The 26,983-nt window shown below is 36.9% G+C and overlaps 1 protein-coding gene across 4 annotated transcripts in view; it reads left to right on the top strand.

Moving 5' to 3' along the window:
• Ppm1b (protein phosphatase, Mg2+/Mn2+ dependent 1B) overlaps nt 1–24,066 on the top strand; it is a 71,325-nt gene extending 47,259 nt beyond the window's left edge. For 2 of the 4 annotated variants that reach the window (XM_048353011.1, XM_048353008.1), the window contains exons 4-6: nt 2,670–2,781; nt 3,139–3,196; nt 12,147–13,175. In XM_048353011.1, coding sequence (XP_048208968.1) covers nt 2,670–2,781; nt 3,139–3,196; nt 12,147–12,452 — 476 coding nt within the window. In that variant the 3' untranslated portion in view covers nt 12,453–13,175. Of the gene's footprint in view, nt 1–2,669; nt 2,782–3,138; nt 3,197–12,146; nt 13,176–13,901; nt 15,444–22,809; nt 22,858–23,597 lie in introns of those variants that run through there. The other 2 variants (XM_048353009.1, XM_048353010.1) reach the window with 2 other exon arrangements.
• The last annotated feature ends 2,917 nt before the right edge of the window (nt 24,067–26,983 follow it).

The following is a 26,983-nucleotide window of genomic DNA, read 5'->3' as shown; positions in this document are numbered from 1 at the left end:
GTCTGTTTTAGTTTTCATCACTGTGACCATACCTAATAGAAACAATGTAAAGGAAGAAAGGTGTATTTTTGCTCACAGTTCCAGAGATTTCAGTCCTTGGCCAGCTGTCTCCATTGCTTTGAGTCTGAGATAAGACAATATTAGAGATAGAAAGATGGTGTAAAAGACTGCTGTCCTCATAATGAACTGTTAAGAGTATGCATGTGTGTGTATGCACATGCACATCCTCTCCCCTGTACACACAAACAGATATACTTTTCAAGGGCACATTCCTAGTCTATTAACCCCAACTAGGCACCACCTTCTACTAGCCCATTCAGCTATAGATTGATTCATTGAAATAAAATGGTCTGGGTCCTCATGACCCAGTCACCCTTCAGTAGTAGCACAATCAAAGCAAACATCTTGCAAATGGGCTTACAGAGCAATGTACCTACTCTGGGATTGGATCAAAAAGGATTTGATAAAGAGACAAACCAGTTGAAGTTGAAACCGGCGTGGGATATGATTACACAAAGGGGTTGATTGGACTGATATGAAAAGTACATATGGAAGAGTACAAAGTACATACAAAACATAGCTGGAGAGGAGTGCTTATGTCTGACCCTCCCTCCTCTTTCCTCCCTTTCCTCTTCCTTCCCTCCCTCCCTTCTTTCCTTCCCTCTCAAACCTCTCATACTGGATTTGAATTCAGGGCCTACACTTGCTAGGTAGGCGCTCTGCCACTTGAGCCACACACTCTAGTCTTCTTTCCTTAGTTATTTTTTGGTTGGGGTCTCACATTTAAATTCCCCTTCCCACCTCCCAGGAGGCTGAACCTGAGCCATGAAGCTCACAGAAGTCTTTGATTAGAACCTTTGGAGGTGAGGGAGTTGGGCAGAGTAGAAAGTAACTACCGTCAAAGCCAGGGTCATTGTGAGGTATGATAAAGGTTTGAATTTTGTTTCTTAAGGGCTGCTCCTTTATTGTTGTCTTACCAGTAAAAAAAAAATTGCCACTTGTTATGGTGGCAAGGGGATTTGGAATTTGTACCCAGACTGTATTATATAGCAAGAGCTAATCTCCCCACCCTACCCTGTCCTATCTCCAAGTAGTAAGTTGCCATTGTTTGATTTTGATTTTTAGGTATTTATCTTCCCATTGTTCAAATATGCTTAAAATTTGGTTTTCATAAACTATATAGAATGGAACATTTTTTTGTTCTAAGTATTAACAAGTACTTTTTAATTTATTTCATTTTAAATTCTTATACAACTATTTAGGCTATCAGAACGCAATAGGAGGGCTGATGTGGCTTAGTAGTATAATGCTTGCCTAGCATGAATGAAGCCCTCAATTCCTCAGTACCACATAAACAGAAAAGGCCAGAAGTGGTGCTGTGGCTCAAGTGGTAGAGTGCTAGCTTTGAGCAAAAGAAACTCAGGGACAGTGTCCAGGCCCCAAGTTCAAACCCCAGGACTGGCAAAAAAAATAAAAACTATAGAGCCGGCACTTGTGGCTCTGTAATCCTGCCTGTATTCCTAGTTACTCAGGAGACTGATATCCAAAGATGGCAGTTCAAAGCCAACATGGGCAGAAAACTCCCCAGGAGCCTATTATCTCCAGTTAACCACTCAAAAACCAGAAGTAGAGATGTGACTAGTGGAGCTAGCACTCTACCAACAAACAAACCCAACCCTATAGAAACCAGGCACTGATGGCGCACACCTGTAATCCTAGCTACTCAAGAGGCCCAGATCTGAGGATCACAGTTCCAAGCCAGCCCAGGCAAGAAAGTTGATGAAACTCTGATCTCTAATTAACCAAGGGGGGAATATCTGCAAGTGGAACTGTGGCTTAAGTGTAGAGCCTTTAGCCTTGAGCAGAAAACCTCAGGGACAATGCCTTGAGTTCAGATATCAGAAACAGAAGCACAACAAAATAAAAACAAGAACCTACAGAAATGAAGTGATTTTTTAAAATCTCCTCCTCCTCCTCCCCCCCTTTTCTCTCTCCTCCTTCCCCTCCCTACTCCCTCTCCCTGTTTGCTGGTTCTTAGCCTTGAACCCTGGGCCTGGGCACTGTCCCCAAACTCCTTTTGCTCAAATCTAGTGCTCTGCCTACTGAGCTACAGCACCACTTCCAGCTTTTCTTTTTTCTTTTTGTGATTAATTGCAGACCAGAGTCTCATGGACTTCACTGCCCAGGCTGGCTTTTGAACCCTGGTCCCCAGATCTCAGCCTCCTAAGAAGCTCAGATTACAGACATGAGCCACCAGCACCCAAACCCTCTTTCTAAACTTTATAGCCTCTAAATCATTACTTTTGTTTTCTTGTAATTATGAAATTAATAGCTTTTATATAATTTTTACATAAAATTAGATAAAAACTTTTCCATGTAGCAGTTACTATATACATAGGGTTCATTTTTAGTGATTATTTATCATGTCTCTCCATGGCTATGCCAGTTTTTTCACCATCCCGTTATTGTTTGAAATTAGTCTTGTTTATGTTTTTGTGAATAATACTCCAGTTAATATTTGATGCAAATAACTGAAGTTTGTAGTTAGTAGTTGTTTTTTTCCTTTGCATTTTAAAGTTGGTACTACTGAGTAGTGCCTCTTGTTTCACTTAAAAAATACTGGATTATCTGTCAACATTAATTAAGGAACTTTTCAAAAAAACTTACAGAAATTATGGAGAAGTCTGGTGAGGAAGGAATGCCTGATCTTGCCCATGTCATGCGCATTTTGTCTGCAGAAAATATCCCAAATTTACCTCCTGGGGGAGGTCTTGCTGGCAAGTAAGTACACCATACAAAGCTAATTATGACTTGATTTATAAAAATAGTAATTAAATAATTTTTGGTAAGAAAACAAATGAAAGTATAACAGTTATCTAGAGACTGAGACAATGTTCCTTAGAGAAGAACTTTAAAATTTAGATTTTTTTAAAAAACAAAAACAGCCTTTGGGGATGAAAGTCATCTTGCTAGTAACAAAGAATAAACAAATTGTGCAAGGTCAAATTCTGAGTGAAATGTGGAAACTTTCTTGGAGATTGAGTTTGATTCTTTCAGTGTCAAGATGAAGTATTATTAGAAATAAGAGCTTAAATTTTTTTTCATACTTTAATAAGACTAAAGCTTTTTTTTTTTTAGGCGCAGTGTTATCGAAGCTGTTTATAGTAGACTGAATCCAAATACAGAAAGTGATGGGGTAAGTTTCTTTCATTTCTTAAGCATTTGCAGTAATTTTACAGTATAAATAATAGGTAGGAATGAGCTCACATAATGTGTATATATAACAAATTAAAGATTTAGGAATATATTAAAAGGGTAAAATTCTGTTTTATAACTAGCTTTATTGTTAATTTATCTGACCATTAGTTGACCTTTTTTTGTTTGGGCTGTTCTTGTTCACTATCTGTATGTCTTTCCTTCTCCCGCATACCTTACTTTTGAAGCAAGAACATGATTTTAAATAATCTCTATTTCTCCAACTGGCTGCTACCAGCATCCGAGGTTAGTAAGTTAATTTAAGGAGCAGTCGTTTCAGTTCCCCCATAGTACCATGATCTTGACTATAGGAACAGTGAGCTCTGAAATAGTCATTTCTATGTACTGTGCTATGCTTCATAACAGGATTCTTCGTTTCTTTACCTCTTAATATCATGCTATCCCCAGAAATACTGATGAGCAGCAGTTGTCCTTCTACATAACTTCTTTTTAATCTTTTTTTTTTTTTTGGCCAGTCCTGGAGCTTGGACTCAGGGCCTGAGCACTGTCCCTGGCTTCTTTTTGCTCAAGGCTAGCACTCTGCGACTTGAGCCACAGTGCCACTTCTGGCCGTTTTCTGTATATGTGGTGCTGGGGAATTGAACCCAGGGCCTCATGTATACGAGGCAAGCATTCTTGCCACTAGGCCATATCCTCAGCCTCTCTACATAACTTTTTAATATTCATTCTAGGACTTAATCTCAGAGGTAGTAATTCAAATACAGGTTTTTTTTCACATAGAATTTTCAAGGTTTGTGACATCTGAAAATAAATGGTTTAATTTTTAATATGTATGTTTCAAAGCTTTAAGGGTGACAAACTTAGTGATGAAATTCCATAGAAGAAATATAGCCACTCTACCAGATTTCACCTCATCTTGGCAGATTTGAGAGAAGCAGAAGCCATCGGGAGAAATGATCTCCTTTGTATTGTTTTTTAGAGTTTGTTGTAGCATAGCAATCAATATATTTTCTCCTTTTTTATTTTTTAAAAAAATTGTCCTGGGGCTGGGAATATGGCCTAGTGGCAAGAGTGCTTGCCTTGTATACATGAAGCCCTGGGTTCGATTCCCCTGCACTACATATATAGAAAATGGCCAGAAGTGGCACTGTAGCTCAAGTGGCAGAGTGCTAGCCTTGAGCAAAAAGAAGCCAGGGACAGTGCTCAGGCCCTGACTGAGTCCAAGGCCCAGAACTGGCAAAAAGGAAAATTTTACTCTGTTACTACAAATTTCCTGAGTTAAATAAAAGTGATAATATATATTGCTAACAACTAAGTTGGTACCAGAGTCTAGAGCAGTGATTCTGAATCCTTTTGTGGCTGGTACTTCAAAGTATTAAGAATTGCATGGGCTGGAGGTATGGCTCAAATGGTAGAATATCTGCTTTGCAAGTACAAGGCACTGAGTTCAAACCCTAGCACCACCCAAAAAAAGCTGTGAACATTAATTTAAAAGTAAGCCAGGTGCTGGTGGCTCACCGAGGAGGCTGAGATCTGAGGATTGTGGTTTGAAGCCAGCCCAGGCAGAAAAATCTCCCATCATGCACCAGAAAACCAGAAGTGGTGCTGTGGCTCATAGTGGTAGGGTACTAGTTTTGAGTGAAAAAGCTCAGAGACAGCTCCCAGGCCCTGAGTTCAAGCCCTATGACTAACAAAACAAACAAAGTAAAAGAAAGTATATGCCACAGAATAAATTCAGAGAGACCTCATGCACATGAGGATAGGAAGTTGACACAACTACAAAGGTGGTGAGGAGCAGAAAAGCTACCTCTTCAGCTAGACTATATATTCCATATGATATCTACTGCCTTGGTTAGAGGAAATAAGCCTTCAGAAGATAGTGATTGATCATTAGCTTTGGATCACTCTCATTTCCTTCAGAATTAGAACCCTGGTGGCTCATCTTAAAAAATAATTCCTGGGCTGGGAATGTGGTTTAGTGGTAGAGTGCTTGCCTTGCATGCATGAAGCCCTGGGTTCAATATCTCTGTACCACATACATAGAAAAAGCCAGAAGTGGCGCTGTGGCTCAAGTGGCAGAGTGCTAGCCTTGAGCAAAAGAAGCCAGGGACAGTGCTCAGGCCCTGAGTTAAAGCCGAAGTACTGGTAGTAATAATAATAATAATAATTCACTCTGGAGAAAATTTTTACTCCAAACAAGATTTTAAACATGTTTATTATTAGTGTATACTAAGACTGACTTCTGAATTTGTTTTTAGTCTGAATTTGTTTTTAGTACTCAGGCTTCACGCCTGCTTATTAAGCAGTCCTTCTGTCACTTTCTACCACTTGGGCCACTCCACCACCCTTTTTGCATTGGTTATGTTTGACATAGGATCTCACTTATGCCCTAGCTGGTCTGGACTGTGATCTTCCCTTTGTCCCTAGATGCCAGGCTTTATAACTCAGGCATCGGTACTCAATTTCATTATTAAAGTTCAAAAGTTGCTGGGCACAGTGGCTCATGCCTATAACCATAGATACCTGGGAGGCAGATATTGGGGGATGTTGGTTTGAGGCCACTAAGGTATAAGGGTTATTGAGACTCCATTGAGACTCCATTTCAACCAATGGCTAGGCTTAGTAATCCCAAGCTACCAGGATACTTGGTTATCCCAAGCTTTTAAAAAAAAAAAAATGCTGGGTGCTGGTGCTCATACCTGTAATCTTAGTTGCTCAGGAAGCTGCGATCTGAGGATGGAGGTTTGGACCCAGCCAAGGCGGGAGAGTCTGTGAGAGTCTTATCTCTAATTAGCCAGCAAAAAGCTGGAAATAGAGTGGTGGTTCAAGTGGTAGATCATCATCTTTGAGTGAAAAAGTTAAGGGACAAGCACCTAGACCCTGAGTTCAAGCCCAGTACCTGCAGTCCCCTTACCCCAAAATATTAAATATCATGTGAATTATAGGGATTACTATGCAGATTCAATGAAGAAGTTAATTCAAATCTGAGAGGACAGTTAGGATTTAAAGAATAGTGTGAATGGCAGAAATGAGCTGAGAAAGATAATCTTCCAAGTGAAAGATACAGGCAAGAACAAAATATGTCTTAGAAAGAAAAGGCATCTTTTTGTTAAGAGTAGAGAATTGTTTGTAGAGAATTTGGTTGCAGAACTATTTGCTGAGAGTAGGCTTTTGAACTTGAGTATGAAGAATGGAATGAAGTGTGGAATTTTATTAGAAGCATTTGCCATAGTAGATTAGACGTGCTTGAAGTCAGGTAGCTGTGAAATAATCTCAGAGACTAAATAATTAGCAGATATGGATTAAAGAATATTACCCATTTACTACTAAAACAAGCTTTATATACCAAATCCTTTTTTGGGGAACATTATATTACTCTTTTCGAATAATCACTACCTTAGAAAAATAGTGACCAAATAGTACACACATTTGAAATGTATTGAAAATGCCAAGAAACAAAGTGAAAAAAAATACATTCACTTTTCTATCACTCTTAAATTACTCCATTACCATAAGCAGTTAGGGGCTGGGGATATGGCCTAGTGGCAAGAGTGCTTGCCTCGTGTACATGAGGCCCTGGGTTCAATTCCCCAGCACCACATATACAGAAAACAGCCAGAAGTGGCGCTGTGGCTCAAGGGGCAGAGTGCTAGCCTTGAGCAAAAGGAAGCCAGGGACCGTGCTCAGGCCATGAGTTCAAGACCCAGGACTGGCAAAAAAAACCCAAAGAACCATAAGCAGTTAGACATAGTTGCTTGTGCTCCATAAATTCTTCATGTTAGATCCTCAGGATTGCTAGGAGCAGAGGCCCAACCCATGTGTAAGGATCGGATAGTTAACTTGTAGAAGTTTAGTAGAAGTACAGAAGATGAAGAATGTTGGAAGGGATTATAAAATTTATGCTTTTTATAATAAAAAATTTTAATAAGGTTTTTAATACATAAAAATAGTATTCAGAGTTGAAAATGTTTTTTAATGTTTTCAGTGGTATAGATTAATTACAAAAGGGTTTCATTGTGATCTTTATGTACATGCATATATTTTAATTGAATTATTTTACACTCTTAAAATAGCTGCTTTTAGCTCAGAGCTAGTAGTGGCTCACACCTGTAATCCTAAATACTCAAGAGGCTGAGAGTTGCAGTTTGAAGCCAACCCTGGACAGCGTACTCTATGAAACTTATCTCTAATAAACTACCAAAAGAGCTGGATGTGGAGCTGTAGCTTAAGGTAGTATGCTAACCTTGAGCAATAAGAAGCTCACAGACAGCACCCAAGCTCTGAGTTCAAGCCGTAAGACTGGCACTAAAAAAAAAAAAAATCTTCCTGCTATAAACACAAATAGTACTATTAGGCATAAAGATTTATCCTTTTTTTATATTTAAACATCTTTTATCCAATAAAGAGCTTCTTTTACATGAGACTGAGAATCACAGAATGACATTGACTAATGTTTATTCTCCTTTAAGACCAAAAGAATCTTTAAACTGTATATAGCATCTTTTTTGTTTTACTCCAAATGGATAGATGTAATTGTACAGATTGTTCTACGTATTTGAGAATTTTTAGTTCTGAAATATTTTCAGATTCTAAGGCATAGTTCAAGTGGTAGATTACCAGCTGTGAGCAAAAAATGCTGGACAAGCTGGGTGCTGCTCCCTCTTGCTGTCATCCTAGCTACTAAGGAGGCTGAGATCTGAAGATTGTGATTTGAAGCCAGCTGAGGCAGGAAAGGCTATGAGACTCTTATCTACAATTAAGAAAACTGGAAGTGGCACTGTGGCTGAAAGTGGCTGCTAGCCTTGATCAAAAAGAGCTCAGGGACAGTGTCCAGGCCCTGAATTCAAGCCCCGTGACTTGACCAAGAAAAAAAGCTGAGCAAGAATGATAAGCGTGGAGTTTGAGCCCTAGTACTAGCATTTAAAAAACAACAACAGAAAACTTTACCTAACAGTGTAAGTAGGGCCACAAAATGTGTTTTTCACTAGCATTCTTTATATTTTTCTGAATTTCAAGTTATTTGAAGAATTTTGCTTTAGGGAATTTTTAAAAATACATATTGCTACAAGTATTAGTTTGAAATTTTAAATGTGCTTAAGTCTTCCTTCCCCCATTCGCTCTCTGCTTGATTTATCTGTATTCTTAAGTCTTGTGTGTTGCAAGACCATATTTTTATAAAAAGAAATTTTATTTCTTAAACCATGTTAGTTTAGCTGACAGGAGAAATACAAGAGGGAGCGTACTAAATTCTCATCTTAATAGTATGTCCTGTATTTATTTTACTGAATAATTTGCAGCATCTTGTTTATTAATAGAGTTTTTAAAAGTCAGCATAACTGACAGAGCCATGGTCCTGGCATACCTGTGTTCACAGTAGGTGGGAGGCAGAGGCAGGAAGATCCCGAGTTAGAAGACCACCAGATCTACATGATGAGGTCTTATCTCAAAAAACAGAAAATTTATAATTAGCTTTCCTACAAGTTTTTAAGCCAATTTATTTTATATTTTAGTTTTTGGAGACACTAAGATTTGAAGTTAGACTTGATGTTAGACCCTTATACTTGCTGGATAAGTACTCTATTACTTGAATCAAGCTCAAACCATCCCTCCCTCTTTCAACTTGCCCCAACCTTAGCTTTTGATTGTATTGTGTTTGAACTCGGGTTCTTGAGCTTGCTGGGCAAGTTCTCTGCCACTTGAAGCTATACTTCCAACTCTAGATTCTTGTATTGATCTTTACTGTGTCATAGAACTACATTATATATAGGCTCAGTATGAAACATTAGGAAGGGGTACTTCTGATGCAAAAGCTGTTACTAAATAACAGCATTCAACAGTATTAAATAGAGCATTCAGATAGACAATAATGTCAGTTATTCCCTCATGCTAATCTTGAGTTCTACTACTTACTAAATCTCTAGGTTTCCTTACTTTAAAGCTAACAGTCAGAAATGCTTATTTCATAGCATTCCTATGAGATTATATATTTTCCAAAAATCACATAAATATATGTATATATATATATATCATGTATACATATACACACATATATATATGTATATATAAGTTTTTGTATAAGCATTGATTTTCCTTCCTAGGCCATGGGAGAAGAATATACAAAGGAATTTGAAATTATCGCAGAGTTTTCAGTTTAATTGGAAAGACCAAACAATTTCACAGTGGAGTTAATTGCTATAATAAACATATAAAAATAGTTGTATGGGCTAGGAATATGGCCTAGTGGTAGAGTGCTTGCCTTGTATACATGAGGCCCTGGGTTGGATTCCTCAGTACCACATATATAGAAAAGGCCAGAAGTGGCGCTGTGGCTCAAGTGCCCTTGAGCAAAAAAGAAGCCAGAGCCAGTGCTCAGGCTCTGAGTTCAAGCCCCAGGACTGGCAAAAAAAAAAAAAAATAGATGTACTTGGCCCGGGGCCAGTGGCTCTATAATCCTAGCTACTGGGGAGGAGGAGATTGAGATCTGGATCACAGTTTGAAGCCACCAGGCAAGAAAGTCTGTGAGACTCTTAAGATCTCCAATAAAGACCAAAAAAGCTGGTTGAACTGTAGCTCAAGTGGTAGAGCACTAGTCTGAGCACAAAAACTGAAGGATAGTGTCTAAGCCCTGAATTCAAGACCCAAGACTAGCACCAAAATAAATAAATGAAAGATCTACTTTGTGAATTTCATGGACTCAGAGAAAGAAGGTTCAAGAACCTGCCCAGGCACTAGCGGCTCGCACCAGTAATCCTAGCTACTCTGGAGGCTGAAATCTGGAGGATCAGGGTTCGTATCCAACACAGGTAGAAAAGTCCTTGAGACATCTCCAGAATAACAGAAGAAAGCAGCCTAGAGATGACAGACAGCTCAGATGACAGAGTGCCAGTTAGGGCCTGAGTTCAGACTCCAGTACTGAAGAAAAAGAAAAAGTATAAGAACCTACATAATAATATCCTTTTTGGTACTGGTGAAGGTTCATGAGGAAGTTATGTAATATTTTGGAAAATCAAATGCAGTACCTAAGGAAGATGTTTCAGCCACCTGGTCTCTATCCAATACAGATATACATGCTATAAGATAGCATGGCTTTGAAATTTAATAATTTCTGTAATAAAATCTTAAATTTTTTGGTTGAATCCACCAAAATCAAATATAACAACCTTTGCTCTGTATCACAATATCACTCCAAGTAAAATTCATTCTCAACCATGAGAATTACAAACTTACCACTCAGGAGGCAGAGGCTGGAGCATCTTGAGTTAGAGGCCAGCCAGTAAATAAGCAAAAACAACCATCAGGCTTTAAAAACCCAACTCATACCCTCTAGAATTAGAACTTTGGCATGTGTGTAGGTTTTTTGTTGTTGTTGTTTGTTGGTCCTGGGGCTTTAACTCAGGGCTTGAGCACTGTCACTGGTTTCTTTTTTGCTGAAGGCCACCACTCTGCCACTTGAGCCACAGCACCACTTCTGGCTATTTCTATATATGTGGTGCTGAGGAATTGAACCCAGAGCTTCAGGCATGCTAGGCAAGCACTCTACCACTAGGCCATATTCCCAGCCCAAATGTTGTTTGTTGTTGTTTTTTAATTATATATTTTTTTTGTCCTTTCTTTATTTCTTTTTCTTTTTTTTTTTGGTACTGGGGATTGAAGGACATTGCATTTGCTAGGCAAGCGCTTTACCACTGAGCTATATCCCAGTCCTGTCTGTGTATTAGCATCACATATGATGCTAATAGGGTTGGATTCTGAAATTGGGGTTGATACTTCAACATGTAAGCCTACTGTTGATTTGTAGCAAATTTTACAATTTTGTTTTAAAGAAAGGAGCATTTAATTTGCTAGCTGTAGAAAACCAGGGAACTTCAATGAAAACAAAGTAGCTACAATAATTCTATTATTCATTACCATTGTCTTGATATATTTCTTTTCCAGGCATTTTATATAGCTAAAATGAATAAATAGCCAAACATTCATTCCCAGAACATACACAAGATTTACACAAAATCAGCTTTTGCTTTTTGACATTAAAGAATTTCTTTCAAAAAATAATCAAGTGTTTTTATTCTAAAAATAATAAGTATATATAATAATATATTATAAAAAACTAATAAAATTGTACTTTTTTTGCAAAATTATGAAGTAATGACTTCCAAAGATGGTTAAGTCCTTGTCTTGGAGAACCTGTACAATACATTTTTGTTTTTTATTTTCCCAACATATAATGATAAAAACTTCTGAATACATAGAAAAGTTGAAATGCTAGGGAACAGAATCATACCTTGCACCTAAATTCGATAGTTGTTAACATTTGCTATGGTTGCTTTAACTCTATGTATACATGTGTGTATTGTATGTGTGTAGTTTTTTAATCTTTTCTAGCTGAAAATCTTTTCTACTCTTTGGAAACAAATGCTAGATGTCACAATATTTAATCTGCAAACATTTTTGAGTGCAGCTTTTAAAAATGAGGACATTTTTCTCTGTACCCATCGTATCATTACTAAACCTGGGGAAATGAAGAGTATTATAGTGAAAACAATCCAATGACTGCCTTTTCTGTCCTTTGCTTTGCTTTAATGACTAAATCGTTATAGGCAAGATTTTTTTAAGTAAATCATTTTTAAGAAATGGTTGTGTTGCTGTTGAATTCTAAAAGCAGAATAAATTTCATATTTGACTTCAAATGGCATTTGAAATAAGACGAGCTAGTTAATGGTGATTTGTTAAAAAATAAGTTTTGACATTTACAATTAGGGGTTTTAAACTAAGCATTTAATTCAGGTAAGAATTGATATATAATAAAATGTTCTCATGCTTTGATTATATTTCTTATGGTAGAAAAATTAGTGTTTTGTGTGATATGTTATGAAATACATGTGATATCCTAGTTTGTCTACTGACACTGGGGTCTTGAATCTTAAAAAAAGGCCTCCGATGAAGCAGAGGGAAGTGGATCACAGGGGAAATTGGTGGAAGCTCTCAGGCAAATGAGAATTAATCATAGGGGAAACTACCGACAACTGCTGGAGGAGATGCTGACTAGTTACAGGCTAGCTAAAGTAGAGGGAGAAGAGAGCCCGGCTGAACCAGCTGCTGCAGCTACTTCTTCGAACAGTGATGCTGGAAACCCAGTGACAATGCAGGAAAGCCATACTGAATCAGAGAGTGGTCTTGCTGAATTAGACAGCTCTAATGAAGATGCAGGGGCAAAGATGAGTGCTGAAAAACTATGACTTTTTTGGTAATATTTTTGTGATCTTTGATTTGATGATTTTTAATTAGGAAGTATGTGTGCATTTATATAACCATTTTGTTATTTGAATCTTGGAAAACTAGTTTTATTATATTCAAAAAGCCTTGTTTTTTAAAAAGGCCTTTGCATAAATCTTTATGAGATAGTTTAAAATCAATTATAGTACTTGGAATTTAATGAAATTATATGTCATTTCACATTGTATGTCAGAAATTAGGTAGTTTAAAGGCAGTAGATTGATACTAGAAATGACTAGAAATTACTGATTAGAGAAATGACTATACATTGTGGAATAATTTGTTTAATGTAGAATTATACTGCTTCACATCTGATATTCTAGTACACTCATAATTAGCTTTGTAATAAATTTGTGTTTTCTTTAATAATTTGTTTTTCAAAGATAGCTGATGCTGGCCTAAGGTTCTTTCAGGGTTGAAAATTTGTGTATTGTTGGATTTGTTTATATTTTACATTTCTGTAGTCTTATTTTCAGAAGTTGTGAGATACTGGATGTGTGGTTATTTTTCATTTTGCTGTATTCTTTATGAAACATAATTTTTGAAAAACCTATGTATTCATAAACCTTTGGTTTGTATGTTCTGTATAGCCTAACTACACACATCAAAATGTATGTCAATCAAGTGTTTAGAATGAAATTATAAGTGTTTAAGCCCAAATAAAGCATGTGATGTGGAATAATCTATGCATGTTGTACTTATTTTTTAAACAACCAGATTTGGGATACTTGAAAGCTACTCATTAGAAATCCATATATAGTTATGTTAAATTTAGCACACTTTTGGCCTAGTATTTTTTTCACTAACAGAAAGGGAAAGTTTAATATAAAAATACATTCATTATTTATTCAAAGTAAATCTTGTTATCCCTCTTGGTGGTACCAAATAGTCATTTTGGATAGTGCGAAAACACCAGTAGATGTGTAAGAAAATTGTCACATCAAGAGTTCAAATATTGCAGCATTATTAATTTTGCTACAAATAATAAGTATAAGATTTATTGTTTAAAGCCATTAGTTTTTTACTAGAGAACTTCAACTTCTTCATTTTTATATTTTGTATCATATATTTAAAGTTGCGTAAGATACCATAATTTGAAATTTGGAATCTTTAGATGCTGTAGCTGATATATGGTTATATTTTTTCAATGTCAGAATATTCTGAAGTGTTTTGTGAAAGGAAAGCGTTTGGTGGAGAGGGGAGAGAAAAACCCAGCCAGTTATCTGTCCCTGTTAGATAGATACATGTTTATACACGCAATATACATTACACACATCTCTCTGTGAGTACCTTTTCAGACAAAGCAAGGAAGGTAATTTGTTCATCTAATTATGTTTTCTTTTGAAATTCAATCCAACTTACAAGTGGCATAGGTAAATAATAATAATATTCTTCCTTTTCTCTTCCTGTAGGGTGCTGGAGATCTAGAAGACTCATGGTAGCCTTATAAACCTTCTAAAATGCTTTTGATTCTGAAAATATGGGGAAAAACTTTTAATCACACTTTTCTTCAATACAAGGGGAAAATATTCTGTGGATTCCCAATGTTCTATGATATGAGCAGAAAATCATTAGCATTTCCCATTTGTTCATATTTGTGTTTTCGATAATTGCCACTCATAGCATTGCCTGTACCTACAGTATTTTTTGCTAACCTCAGGCATACTGGTTAAACTTGTATTGAACTTTTGGCCCTAAAAAAACAACGGAATTCTTTTACCACAAATCAACATGTGCCTGAGGTGCATGAGAATATAGTTCGCTACACTCTGACAATAACATTATGGTTTTTGTTTTATTTTTTGTTTTTTGTTTTGTTTTTTTTTTTTACAAAAACAATACAACAACATATTAGCATGTAAGAGTAAAGAATTGTATGATGTGTTCCTTTTTAAATTCACCAAGCTGGAAGCTTTCTGCAGTTCTGTGACTTAGAATTTCATTTGAGCAATTTACTATAGGATATGTATTTATTATTAATTGTTAATAATTTTCCCAAACTTTACCTGTATTACCAAATTGGGTTTTCCAATAATGTCCAAATTGTAATGTTGCCTTGCTTAAGATAAAGTAAATGTATTTGGCAATAATATAAACCCTTAGAAATTTTATGCATGTGTCTATGTCTACTACATACTTCAATTCTTTCTAGAAAATCTTTTGAAACCAAATGGATTAATTTATGGCTATTTATAATTTGCTTTGACATCTCCCTTCTGAGAATTCTCTTAAATGATGAGATTTGACTTTATAATGTAAATTGTGATTTTTGTTTTACACGTGGGTTTCTATAGTTTTAACTTTTTCAGCCTTTAAGGTACAAGTTTTATGTAATTTGGTATAATTTTTAACTATTTATGTTATTTTAAAAGCTCAGAATATCACATTGAAATTACTATAAATACATTTAAATAATCTATTTTAGATCTAAGGAAATATTACAGAGATATTTTCATGGGCTCAGTAACCTTTCATTTTGTAACATTGGGCACGGTACAGAGTGGCTATCACATAAGGTACTTGAAGATTACTTAGTTTAATTCTATTTTTACAATAACCTCGAATTCTTAATATCTCTTGAGTGTTGCATGTGTTAAGTCCAATTAATGCTGAACATGGAAGTAAAGTATTTAAAAGAAGTTAAGGGATAGGAACAGTTATGAATGTATCCATTTGTACATGATTTACATGTTGTGGATGCTTTGTAAACATTTTCATATATGTTTAAATTGTGTTTCAGCAGGTTGTAATTGCCCTTGTGCGTAGTTAAAATGAGTCATCACCTGGTCCTGTGTGAAATGGAGTTCATAGTATTTTCTGTAACATTTTCCTGAAGCTGTTCTGGAGAGCCAACCTTTTGAGTACAGACAGCTTTCCTGATCACTTGATTTATTGTGCACCTGATTTTTGGTCTAAAAGGAATTACTGCCACAATATATTTTATTTATTCTTTAGATTTTAGCTTTGTAAGTTAAAGTACTTTACATGATGGTGTTAAAAGCTTATTTGTCCCTTTCCCTGGTTTGGAGGGTTGTTAAAAGATAGGGAATGAGTATTGCAAATGGTTTATTGTTCAAGCTGTCCACTCTGACCCAACCCTGTACTGATAGTACCTTTCCAGTATGATATTGTGATGTTTCATACAATGCAGTGAACATAACCAACTTACTACCTAAATAAAAAAATTGATTAAAAAAACGGTGTGACATATGACTACTCAGTTGTGCTTATGAAAAATAAAAAGTTTCAAATGCTATTTTTAAATATTGTTAACGTACTTGTGAAAATTGCATACAAAACAATGTCGATAATTTCTGACTCGAGAGAAGTTAACTAAACCACATAGTACAATACTAATTGGCCAGTTTGATACTCTAGAAATAATTTTTATACTAGTTTGGTAGGTGTCTTGTTTCGGGGGGGCTCATGGCCCTTGAAATACAAATAATATATAAATCAGTAAAAAAAAAAAGCCATATTTAATGTTTACTCACTGAACTTTTTCATCCGCCCATCCACATATTTTTATTAAAACTCTTAAAGTTTTAACATCTCAAATAACTTTTACTTTTCTTTGTAATACCTAGTGATATTTATTGTACTCAAAATTGAAAACAATTTATATATGCCAGTATAAATGTACTACATGTTAACACAGGTAACACTGTTGTATCAAAATAATTTTCCATGTCTAAAAAAGTTGTGAAAGAAAGTGCTAGATTTTATTTTTGTAAACCCTTTAAATGTTGGGTTACATTCTCAAATTGGCTTTTGTGTTCAGTCTACTGGAATGCCACACATTTAGTTGGAAGTATGTGAAGAAATCTGGCTTAGATACGTACACAGAAAGGAATATTTTAATAGTGTTACGTAATGTGGATATTAAAACTTCAAAACTGGTTGGCTGGATTGTGACATCTGAAGCCTTATCAAAGGACTTTATACCCTGTTAATGTGAGCATATTTGGATGACTTATCTTGTACATTGATTGAATCTGCTTATGCTTCATTTTTGTAGTGTCATGAGTTGGTCATTAGAAAACGGGTTCACTGAATTACAAAATTCTTTGGAGTGTTGATATTACATAGTGATTAAAATGTCTTTGTTAATATAACTGATCTAAAAATCTTAAATATTGGGAAGCCATCAAGTTTGTGGTGATGAAAATTCTGATTTTCTTTTGAAAGGTGAAATTTTTATTACTAGCAACAAATACTGTTACTTGTTTTCCTTAAGGGACAATTTTACTGCACTTACTTTAGAAGAAATGTCTTTTGAATAATACCTTCCTTTTATGTTAACATCGGTTGTTTATGAAAAGTGGCTAGTACAGTATACATCTTTAAGTAATAGCTCATGAGACACTTCATCACACTTGGACATGTTTTAGCAGCAGGATTAACCACTTCATCATACAAGATACCATACATGGATTAGTGGTATGTTGTAGGTGTTTATTTTAAAAAATAAGATTTCAGTACATAACCAAATTTGGCTTTAACTATGTAATTAAAGCTGGCCTTAAACTTAGGGGCTGGGATGATAGGCATGCAGGTACCACGGTACCCTCATAAAAGTTTAATAAAATTTATTTTCTACTGTTTCATCAAGAACGTTGTTGACTGAATTGGCTTTTTCCCCCCTGTGGCAGTGATGGAACTAATTATTTTGATGTTACTGTCCTGGTTTGTGCTAGAGCATTTGCCATTTACCTACTGTTTCTTTTGCATATCAGCACAAGTTTCATTATGCTAAAATGTGTTAATAAGAAAATTGTTTTCATGAACTCAGGATTCTTTGAGAGGGCTGAGAATGTGGCTTAGTGGTAGAGTGCTTGCCTAACATGCATGAAGCCCTGGGTTCAATTACTCAGCACCCATATATAGAAAAAGGCCAGAAGTGGCACTGTGGCTCAGGTGGTAGAGTGCTAGCCTTGAGCATATAGAAGCCAGGGACAATGCTTAGGCCCTGAGTTCAAGCCCTGGGACTGGCAAAAGTAAAAATAAAAGATTTTGGGGACCCCCCTCCAACCCCTGGAATTTAACAGCTATTTAGTCTTTTTAGGATAGCTTACTAGTGTCTTCCTATATATATATAATAGTGAGTCTATATAGATGTGATTTAAAAGTTAGATCTGGATGATACCATAATACTAGAACTTTGAAAGTAATATAAACAAGATGAATTATTTAGATTTGGAAAACTTGTAATTTATGGTTGAGCTTCACAATAGAGCTTCATATCACATGTATTTCTATTCAGAGCGGTTTTTATCTTTGAAAGTGAATTTTGTCCCATGTGGATTTGTGTCCTCTGGACAACACTCTTCATTGAACATATCAGTTCACTTACCACAACTGAAATATTGCCACAGGTTGAGCAATAGGCTTGTGACTTGTTTTTTTGTGACAGGGAAGAAGGTCAGATCTTATTTTTGTTGTTGTGTTTTCAGTTTTCAAGATGAAAATTCAACAGTGTTGAACAAAAATCCCATGGCAGTATCAACACAAGAAAAATTAAAATTCTTGTCCCATAGTTGTCCCACAGTCTGGGGCATTTTAGTGTTTACTAAGGTCTTAGTTGAGCTTTATTTTCAAATTGTGAGATTTGTTTGGGTTTTACTATCTTTTTATAGTTCTGATCAGCCTCTATCAAACTAGCTATGGAGATGACTAGCCTTCATAAGAAACAAACTAAAAATAAAGAAAGGTGTGTACGATAGGTATAGTACATAAATGGACACTCCTTTTAAATGTCAAGTTGCACATTTTCTAAGATTTTGAAAAAATAACATTAATAAAGGAGAAATAGAATCTACACAATAAATGCTTCAAAGTTGCTGCACCAATAGTCAGTGAATCTGAGTACATTTTATTACCTAGAATCACAATGCCCAAAAATTCCTTGGGAATCACACTCACTATACAAAATTATATGAAAAGATGATAATAGCATGCTCTTTGAGGTTCTTTTTTTTTCCTATCTGGAATTAAAAATGGCTTGTTAATAACAAAACTATTTGAGGAAAATATTTTGTAACAATGTTAGCACAACATTCGCACTGGAAATGAGAAAACCTCTTGGTCCTATCCTTTTTTTCCCCAGTCCTGGGGCTTGAACTCAGGGCCTGAGCACTGTCCCTGCCTTCTTTTTGCTCAAGGCTAGCACTCTACCACTTGAGCCACAATGCCACTTCTGGCCATTTTCTATATATGCTGGAGAATCGAACCCAGTGCTTCATGTATACCACACTAGGCCATATTCCCAGCCCGTTTCCTGTGCCTTTATAGTCAGCTGTCATTGAAATTGACCTGAAGATGTCTTGGCTAGGGGTGTGGCTTAGGTGGTAGAGCACCTGCCTTGCAAGCATAAGGCTTTTTGAGTTCAAGTATTTCCACCCTGATGGTGGGAAAAAAAAATCGGACAATGTATTGTTGCATTAAATCTAATTCTTTTTCTGAATTTCTTTTTTTAACGTCTCAAATTACGTTTTTCTATTAGAAATTAATTGCATTTTGCAATTAGCTCAATTTTTAACTATTAATAGTGTTATGTTACCTAGTTACGATTTCCTAATTCAGGAATGAGGGTCCTTAATCTCAGAGCTGGGAGTGATGAGATTGAAAAACCACAGCTATAGGGGATCACAGAAGAATCTTTTTACATATGAGCAGACTCAGTGGTTTGAATTCCTTGTTTTTCCCTTGACTAATAATGCTTTGTGGAACAGTGATGTTTTCAGTGATTGTGTCTTGCAGTTGTCTCCTTTTAATTCTTTCCAGGTCACATTCATCTATCCTATACCTGAATGTGCATTTGGAAAGAGGACTAGTATTATCCAAGAATTGTCCCACTACATGACTCTTACCTCTTTCTTTCCCCTGAGTTGTTTTCACTTTTATGTCTTACTGTGTGTTCACTATGGAAGAGGTGATTTTGTTTCATCCCTAACTTGAAGCCATGAGGCATTTAATGACAAAATTCCACAGTAACATAGGTTTAATAAATACTTTGGTAGTAAATTTACAGCATAGAACTTGCTTTAATCTTATTTTAATGCTGCTATGAAAATGGACCTCAAGCAAGACAAGTTTTCATTTTTATAGCAATTTGACTCTTGAAGTACACTGTTGAATTGAGAGTTACTCCATGTCATTAATTCTTAGAGGTAAAAAGTTACTTAGAAACCTATACAAGTTTTCATGAGGGCTGGAAATATGGCCTAATGGTAAAGTGCTCACCTCGTATACATGAAGCCCTAGGTTCAATTCCTCAGCACCACATATATAGAAAAAGCCAGAAGTGGGGGCTGGGGATATAGCCTAGTGGCAAGAGTGCCTGCCTCGGATACACAAGGCCCTAGGTTCGATTCCCCAGCACCACATATACAGAAAAAACGGCCAGAAGCGGCGCTGTGGCTCACGTGGCAGAGTGCTAGCCTTGAGCAAAAAGAAGCCAGGGACAGTGCTCAGGCCCTGAGTTCACGCCCCAGAGACTGGCAACAAAAACAAAACTAAAGTTTTCATGAGACTTCATGTTTTGAAGTGCTTATACACAGAAGGAAACAGTTGGTCTTAAGAATGTTCCTCAGATAATTTAAAGTCTTCCAAGGGTGTTCACATAGGAAATGAGCAAGATATTGGGATACTAGTTCTCCCAACATAAAGAGCAGTTCTGCCTTCTTACTTTCCTGAGGTTTTTTGTTGTTTTGTTGTTAGGTTTCCATCTGAGCTTTCTTTGCAAAAATACTTTTTAAAAGGTTTTAAAAATTATAGGCTTTGTGTATAAGTATATATATGACTTGACCAATGTAACTAGACAGCTGGTCATGTACAAGAAAGAAAACTTGGAAAGAGCACATGCCTGAGTGGTATTCATAGTTACTGATCTGTTCATATACCCACTACTGTGATACATTTAGAAGTAGAGGATGGAAAGGGGCTGGAAGACTTAGATAATAATAAAAAAGTCAATCACTGCTGGGGATGAATATGTGTAATCTCAACACTTAAGAAGCTGAAGCAAGGAGAACTGAAGCCAGCCTGGACTATATAGTTAGGCCTTGCCTCTAAATAACCATCTACCTCAACTCTCCCATCACCCACCACTACATTTGGTACTTGAAAGCATTACGGAAAGAATGCTCTTTCCAACCTCTTGTTTAACCTACTCTTACTATCACCTACATCTTCCTTTTGTATATGAACTTTTTGCCCAGTCTGGCCTTGAACTGTGAACCTTCCTGTCCCCAGCTCTTGAGTACTTAGGTTTTCAGGCATGAGCCACCTTGTTCCGCTAACATTTTCTTTGTGATACCAAGGGCAATGGTATGTCCAAGTTATGCATACATAATAAGAAGGCATAGAAGGTTCACATGATAGCACATTAACTTTAGGACAGTGGTAGCTTTTTCAGGGGCACTTGGAAGATTGTTATCTTCAAAAACAAAATACTTGTAAAAGTTGGATAGTAGATACAGTGAATGTCATTTCCATAATTTTTAGTATCTTTGAGTTTTGGTTTTTTATTTGTTTTGTTTTTTTTTGTTTTTTGTTTGTTTGTTTGTTTGTTTGTTTTTTTTGGCCAGTCCTGGGCCTTGGACTCAGGGCCTGAGCACTGTCCCTGGCTTCTTCCCGCTCAAGGCTAGCACTCCGCCACTTGAGCCACAGCGCCGCTTCTGGCCGTTTTCTGTATATGTGGTGCTGGGGAATCGAACCTAGGGCCTCGTGTATCCGAGGCAGGCACTCTTGCCACTAGGCTATATCCCCAGCCCGGGTTTTTTATTTGTTTTGTTTTTGTTGCCAGTCCTGGGGTGTGGACTCAGGGCCTGAGCACTGTCCCCTGGCTTCTTTTTGCTCAAGGCTAGCTCTGTACCTCTTGAGCCACAGCTCCACTCTGGCTTTTTTCTATATATGTGGTGCTGAGGAATTGAACTCAGGGCTTCATGTATACTAGGCAAGCATTTTACCACTAGGCCTTATTCCCAGCCCTCTTTGAGGTTTAATAAAGTTTTAAGCAAAAAAGTAAAAGTCAATTTGGTGGGCCTGAATTGCTTTCTGTAAAAAGGGTACCAATTTGTAATTGTCCCCCATAGTGTACAAGAATGCCTGTATTGTCCACTTTTTCACCAATGTTGCAGATTTCTAGCCTGGTGTGTAAACATTGTGGTATAATTGCGTTTTCTTGGTTTAATTCTCAATTCTTTGATTATAAGCTTTCCAGGAGAGGATAGTACCAGGGATTAACCTAGGGCCCCATGCTTGTTAGACAAGGTGCTCTGCCACTTGAGCCATGCCACCAGCCCCTTTTGCTTTAGTTTGCTTTTCAGATAGAGTCTCGATTTTTGCCTGGGATCACAGTCATCCTACCACTACTGGGATTACAGGCATGTGCCACTACACCTGACCCTAATTTTATCTGTTCATATACATTAATTCTTCCTTAACATTTTTCCTATAGGTAGGTGTGTGTGTGTGTGTGTGTGTGTGTGTGTGTGTGTGTGTGTGTGTGTACTCACGAGAGCGCATGCTGTCCTGGAGCTTGAACTCAGGGCCTGTGCACTGTCTCTGAGCTTCATTATTCTCAAGACTAGCACTCTATCATTTGAACCACAGCTCCACTGTCAGCTTTTTCACAGCTTAACTGGAGATAAGAGTCTCATGGACTTTCCTACCTTTGCTGACTTCAAACCATCATCCTCAGAGCTCAGCCACCTGAGTAGCTAGGGTTATAGTCGTGAGCCTCCAGTGCCTGGCTTCCTCCTGTTGATTTGTGTGAGTTATTTATATTCAGGAATTTATGACATGAATATAATTTATGAATTATTCCAGCTCACCATCTGCCTTTCAGTACAACAATACTATTTATGTGTGTTTTCTAAAGAAGGATATTGAGAGATGAGCTAAGGATGAAGGGCTGGTGTCCCCAGTAGTATGACTTTTCCATAAAAAAATAAATTCTCATCATCATAGTCCTCCCTCCCCTAAATCTTGCATTTTGGTCATCTATTCTTGTGATGTTTTTTCTTGCACATATTTAGTTTTTTCCCCCACTACAAACCAAATAAGAGTTTTCAGCTTTTGTGCTTGGAGTGGCACACAAGGGGGCTAAGGTGCTCAGGTCTGAAGAGTTCTTGGTCAAAGCACTCATTTGCCCTCATGTCCTTTTTAATCAAATATAGGGTGGGGGTCTATTTTGCTTTACTATTTCAACATAATTTTGCAGTAAATATTACATATAGTATATTGCAATGATCTTAGGTGTTTGATGAATTTTGAGAAGTGTTTTCAAAAGTTTCAGAATTTTATTTTCTTTAACAGTTTCATCAACCTTCAGTTGCATGCACTGACAATATTTTCATATTATGAGTAAGTATATTTTCTCTTTTATGACTTTGGCCTTTGAATTTTTAAGTATTTAATAAAACTGAAGTTATTATTGGCCCAAAGTTACCATTTTCCAGTAACTTTTCCATTATCCCCTCACTCTAGCTGTTTATGTAAGCTGGCCCTTTCTCATTGCCCTTTATTGTTTCATATTCATTTTTTGGCACTACACAGGTTTGAACTCAAGTCTTGTGTTTGTTCAGCAAACACTCTACCACTTGAGCCCTGCCTCCTTCAGCTCCATGGATATGCTTGTATTTGATGGGCAGTTTATATCAATACCATGAATCTTAAATATCATAAATTTGTCATATACTTTAATTCCTGGTAGGGAAAGTACCCCTTATTTGGCTTTTACAAAAGAAAAAATTGTTTGCTCCTTCAGATGAACTTTTGAATAATATAGCAAATATTTCCTTGCAAAATTCAAATCCTGTTAATAAGGTGATTGTGTTATTTGGATAGATTAATTGGAAAGGAACTGATACCTTAAGCAGAGGTAAGTCCCATTCCAGGAACATGCTCCATCTTTCTAATTATAGAAGTGTTCATATAGTTTTATCCACATGGTCTTATTTTGATGTCTTATTTTAAAATTTCTTAGTGCCCTTGTGAATGAACTATCGCCTTACTCTCAAAATGGATCATACCTTCTTAGGCAACTAGCTTTATTCACTTTGCAAAAATAAATATATCACTTTGGTTTCTATCATTTCCACCAGATGGCAGTGTTGGGCACATCCTCTTGTAAACCTGCTGAGAATTCTGGTGACAAGGCAGTGATTGACCAACCTACCAAGAGCCCAGAAGGAGAAGGAGAAAATGCTTCTCTTTGTAAACCTGACAGAAAAATGAGTCCAATATTATGTAATTATAGTATTTATGCTGCTACTAACCTTTAATCTTATGGCCCATTAGTGGAGGCACAGAAGAGCTGTCATTGTGCCCTTCAAAGTCATGTTTTTCCCTGTTCATGTGATAAAACACTTTTGGCTTCTTGGGTAGTTCTTGTAGTTTTATTATGGGGACTCATGTGGGTAAAGGCAAACTTTAACCTCTTGATAATGTTTTTCTTATCCAAAAAGTACCATTTAAATCAAAACTTTCTAGATTTCTAAACATTTATCTGAGGCCATCTTGTGATTGGTTTATCATTCCTAGGTTTTTGCTGAAAAGAGGTAGCACTTATACCTACTCTGAAAAGAAATTGGTTTTTTGTGCCAGTACTAAGACTTGAACTCAAGGCCTTGTACTCTCACTTGAGATGTTTCTTTTTCTTTTTTTCTTTTTTTTTTTTTTTTGGTTTTGGTTTTGTTTTTTTCAAGACTAATGCTGTACTACTTGGGCTCTACTTCTGGCTTTTTGGTGGTTAATTGGAGATAGTCTCATAGACTTTTCTGCTTGCATTGGCATTAAACTAAGATTTTTCAGATCTCAGCATCCTGAGTAGCTAGAATTACAGGCATGAGCCACCAGTGCCTGGAAGTTGGTTTTTAACTGCATATTCAGCATGGAAACAAATCTTAGTGACCCTCTTAAGTTAGACCTTTTCTGGATTAAAAGAGTTAACTTCCAAGATCTGTACTAAGGGATATCAGCACATTAGGACAATAGTACATCATGCTGGCAAGCCCCCTCTTGAACCTTTTATCACAATTCCATTTGCTAAGCATTATGCTTTTGGAATCATGGAGTGAATAACATACTCCTGGAGTATCCATGCACGTTCATTTCCTGAGAGATGATATTCCCACTTTGATGTTGAAAAGTGAAAGGAGGTATGGTCAGAGGATGGAGTTCATTAGGTCCTTGAGCACGAAGTTCTAAGTGTCACACTGGCTTTTCCAAATGTATATAAGTATTTAAGGGAATTGCATACTAAACACTGAAGGATATAGTAGATCTCTCTCTCTTCCTCCTGGCCCGCCCTTCCTTCCCTTTCTCCCTCTATTGTTTTTGAGGCAGGATCTTATTATGTAGCCCAGACTGGGCTTGAACTTGTAATCCTTCTCAAAGCCTCTACAGTGCTAGAATTAGGCATGCATCATCATGACAAGATTGGTTTTTGAGACAGTATTACTAAAAATTTTGCCCATGCTATCCTTAAATAGTAAATTTTGCTTATGCTGTCCTTAAATAGTGGTCCTTTTATCCCTGCCTCTCAGATGATAATGATAGGTGCCAATAGGCTTGCCCTCAAACTATTTTATTCTTTGGTTAACAGGAGGTTTGAACTAAGGGCCTTTTGTTTACTAGACAGGCACTCTATCACTTGAGCCACACCTTGCTTTTTTTTTTTTTTGGTTTGTTTGCTTTTTGTTCTTTTCTAGGTAGAATCTCCTGGGTTTTTGCCCAGGGCTAGCCTCAGACCTCCATCCTCCTACTTAAGCCTCCTGTGTGGCTAGGATTATAAACTGGTGCAGTTACTCTGAAATGTTTTAAAGTGAAATTGTGTTGGTAGGACACATGACAATATTTGAATAGACAAATATTTGAGAGACAAACTAAAATATAGCTTACATGTTCTATTAAATTACTTTTTGGAGCAGAGCTCTGTAAAGGGGATAGACAGCTAACCTGCTGTTGTAAGAAACAGCCAAACCTGTAATGGTTGCAAGCAACATAGAAGTTTCTTGCTCGTGTGTGGTCTCAGCTGGGTGCTGCAGCTCATCGAGGCTTCTCTCTTCCGTATGGTATCTCAGATCTAATTGTCTGTGTGTGGCACCTCTGCACCCAGAGCCTTATTGCTATCTATCCAGGTGACTGATGGGAAAACAAAGAAAGTTCCTCAGCTTCTTGTAGCCTCAGCCTGAAGGTGATGCACTGTTTCTGTCTATAATTCATTGATGCACACTAGTTACATGACCCTGTTCCCCTGTATGTGCAATGTACAAGGCTGAGAAATTGTGATCCCTGGCTGAGTCTCCTAGCTCCCACTAAGTTATTGTGAAGTCATGTCTGAGAATACCGGGCTATGTCTGCCACCACAGCCATTCCCCAGAGCAGGAAAAACATGTCCCATGCTTCTCTCTAGAGAGCTGTATACATTCTAAGGCACTGAGAGTAACTGATAATGACTCAAATACAAGACTTAAAAAATGAGATACTGCCTGTAATCCTAGCTACTCTGAAGGCCTTCCAGCCGAGAACAGGAAAGTCTCTGAAATTCTTATCTCCAGTTAACCACCACAAAAGCAAAAGGGTAGAGCCTTGAGAATAAAAGCCCAGGGACAGCGCCCAGGCCTTGAGTCCAGGCCCCAGGACCAGCACAAAAAACAAAAACCTTCCAAGTGGACAGAATTACTAAAATTAAAAGGATTGAGAATACCATGTGTTAACAAAGATGTGTAATAACTAGAGTTGACAGCATCATTGGAGGCATAAATGGTGTAACCACTTTGGAAAAAGTTGCCTGCAAAATAAAGTATATACCTGTATTAGGTTCCATCAGTTCCAGTCTTAGGCACTTACCTCAGAGAAATAAAAATATTTTTTCATATAAAAGACAAACTCTTAACAAAAGCATCAAGGAGGAAACAGCCCAGGTGTCTTAGCAACAAAGAAAAAGAAATCCCAAGACATGTAAGCCAGAACAAGCACAGTAGTCCAATTCTCCTATCCTTTATCTCATACAATGCAAGAATTATCCAGAAATCACAGTCATAACAAAAAGAAATTTACGATCTGAATGATAACATTGGAGGATAATCTACTTCTCCAGAGGCTGAGATCTGAGAATTTCAGTTCTGAGCCAGTCCTACAGACAAATCTGAGACTTTTATCTCCAGTTTATCGGGAAAAAATAGGTGGAAGTAAGGCTCAGGAGGTAGAGTGCAAGCTCTAAGCAAAAAAGGCTGAATGGGAACATAGGTCCTGAGTTCAGTTCTGCACACAACCCTACCTCCCAAAATGAAGGTGGTGGTTGTGATTTGGGGTACAACAACACTAGAGATAAGACACTGAAAACAAGCACCATAAAGAAAATTGCAATGAATGGTCCTACTCAAAATTAGAAACTTCTATATTTCAAGAGATACTATTAAAACACAAAGGCACCCCTTAGGCAAAACATATCTGATAAAAGATTCTTATGATCAACACTTCTGAT

Source organism: Perognathus longimembris, chromosome 8 (genome assembly GCF_023159225.1).
Source record: "Perognathus longimembris pacificus isolate PPM17 chromosome 8, ASM2315922v1, whole genome shotgun sequence".
NCBI lineage: Eukaryota > Metazoa > Chordata > Mammalia > Rodentia > Heteromyidae > Perognathus > Perognathus longimembris.
Note: the sequence above shows the minus strand (reverse complement) of the source record. Positions and strands in the feature narration are given on the sequence as shown.